The following is a 2,500-nucleotide window of genomic DNA, read 5'->3' as shown; positions in this document are numbered from 1 at the left end:
TATTCATAGCATTAGTAAAAAATACGTTTCTCCCGCTAATATAAGCCAGGTAAGATCACAAGATCTACTAATTGACTCCTTTGTTGCTAAGCACTAGCAGAGCCATCTATGCACAGAGACATTTCACAAAAATATTAAAGATGAGCACAGCATTTTCCCCATGTTTTATTCAGAAAGAATGGCCAGCTCATCATCATGCGCTTTAGGTTGGGATGGAAAGTACACTGATGTATGTAGTGGTAATATTGTATGATTAAAAAAACAAAATTTGTAGAAAAACAGTTATTTGTATTTTCAATGCATAGCTTTAAAAGAAGAATACGTTTCTGAGGGTAAGACTTGTTTTGCTGTGATCTTATGCAGCATCCTTAATTACTTTTCAGGTACTTCTGTTATTGTAACAGAAGTAATTTATTATCGGGGAATGATCGAAGGTGCAAAGAGACTTCAGGAGATGTTGTTAAGGAGTATTTTGCGACTTCCTCAGACTTTCTTTGACACGAATCCTCTAGGGCGAATCCTTAATCGTTTCTCTAAGGATTTAGATGCCGTTGATGTCCAACTTCCTGAGATACTCCTTGACTATCTATATAACGCCATAAAAGTAAGTGTCCATAGGGAATTCTATATATCAACAAAACAAGATCAGAGAGAAACTTAAATAATCAGATACTGAGTAATAGAGCCTTTAAATTTCGTAAATCTAACCCTTTGAATGGAAGATGACGATGCATATTGTTACCAGTGAAATCTTTTGTAACAGCATATAACCAGAAAAGTATCGGTATCACCTTTTATTCATGGATGATAGCATTGTTTTGCTGCGGTAAAGTAAAAGCATTATAATAGTTACGTCAGTCACTATTTTTTATTTAGATATTTACGAAATTGGTGTTTCATAAGATAATTCTGTAGTGATCTCAGATATTTTCTTTGTTGAAACTTGATAGGCTATGAGACCGGAGGGCCAGTACTAAACCAACCATACCACTAGACCCACTAAAAGGAGTGTGCAACTAGGAGCTAACTAGCTTCCATAGACATTACCTATCTACTCATACATGAGTAATGATAGCGAGGTTTTACACGCACTCCCCAATCAATGCGGTATTGCATTATTCCATCTTTCATATATATACCTCAGTATCTGACTTCGGTTTCGAATTTCTAAATCAATTTCCACCGAGTGCCCACGGGGAGTGCGTGTAAAACCTCGCTATCATTACTCATGTATGAGTAGATAGGTAATGTCTATGGAAGCTAGTTAGCTCCTAGTTGCACACTCCTTTTAGTGGGTCGTGTGGTATGGTTGGTTTAGTACTGGCCCTCCGGTCTCATAGCCGGAGTGACCTAGGTTCGAGGCCAGGTCAGGGAGGATTGTTATACACCTATATCAATGCGGTATTGCATTATTCCATCTTTCATATATATACCTCAGTATCTGACTTCGGTTTCGAATTTCTAAATCAATTTCCACCGAGTGCCCACGGGGAGTGCGTGTAAAACCTCGCTATCATTACTCATGTATGAGTAGATAGGTAATGTCTATGGAAGCTAGTTAGCTCCTAGTTGCACACTCCTTTTAGTGGGTCGTGTGGTATGGTTGGTTTAGTACTGGCCCTCCGGTCTCATAGCCGGAGTGACCTAGGTTCGAGGCCAGGTCAGGGAGGATTGTTATACACCTATATCAATGCGGTATTGCATTATTCCATCTTTCATATATAAATATATATATATAAATATATATATAAATATATATAAATATATATATATATAAATATGTATATATATATATTATATTTATATTATATATACATATATATATGCATATATTGTGTATACATATACATATATGCAACATATATATACATATACATATATATACACATATACAAATATATACATATATATACATGTGTGTATGTATATGTATGTATATGTATATATATATATATATATATGTATATATGCATATGGATCACCCACATCCCGGTGATAGTTTTCCAGAACAGAAAGTGGTATCGGTCAAGTATGCAGTGTTAGTTACTAAGATATTCTATGGACTTCCTAAAGAAGATTTCATGAAGTTAGCTTATGAATTTGTAGTTGTCAACAAACTGCTAAAAATTCCACCTGAATGGCATCATAAAAATTCAGCAACAAGGGACTCTGTCACTCACTCTGTCTTAAATCATTAAGTGTCACACCTGTGCCTAAAGTACTAGCCAGACCACCTGGTAAAGGGAGAGAGAGGGTGAAAGTTTGCTTAATAACAGAAAATGAAGGAGTTACCATTTTGAAGAATAATAAAAAGAAGAAACAAGAAGTCAAGCAAGCAGGTAGAGAAACGGGAAAGAAAGTCAAAGAGAGAAAGTCATGGAGAGAAAACCAGCAGTTTGCAACGTTTATGAATGATCTGATGAAGATGATGTCCAACCTCTTAACCGGTCAGACTCACCAGAACAGTCTGAGGAAGTGGATATGGACACTGAACAAGTAG

General features: G+C 36.1%; 1 protein-coding gene across 1 annotated transcript in view; it reads left to right on the top strand.

The window, feature by feature from the left end:
- LOC125041377 (multidrug resistance-associated protein 1-like) overlaps positions 1–2,500 on the top strand; it is a 68,403-nt gene that overhangs the window by 47,024 nt on the left and 18,879 nt on the right. Inside the window, 2 exon segments of the mRNA XM_047636276.1 lie at positions 384–604; positions 2,467–2,500. The exon segment at positions 2,467–2,500 is cut by the window's right edge and continues 260 nt beyond it. Coding sequence (XP_047492232.1) covers positions 384–604; positions 2,467–2,500 — 255 coding nt within the window.

This window comes from Penaeus chinensis, chromosome 3 (genome assembly GCF_019202785.1).
Source record: "Penaeus chinensis breed Huanghai No. 1 chromosome 3, ASM1920278v2, whole genome shotgun sequence".
Classification (NCBI taxonomy): Eukaryota; Metazoa; Arthropoda; class Malacostraca; order Decapoda; family Penaeidae; genus Penaeus; species Penaeus chinensis.
Note: the sequence above shows the minus strand (reverse complement) of the source record. Positions and strands in the feature narration are given on the sequence as shown.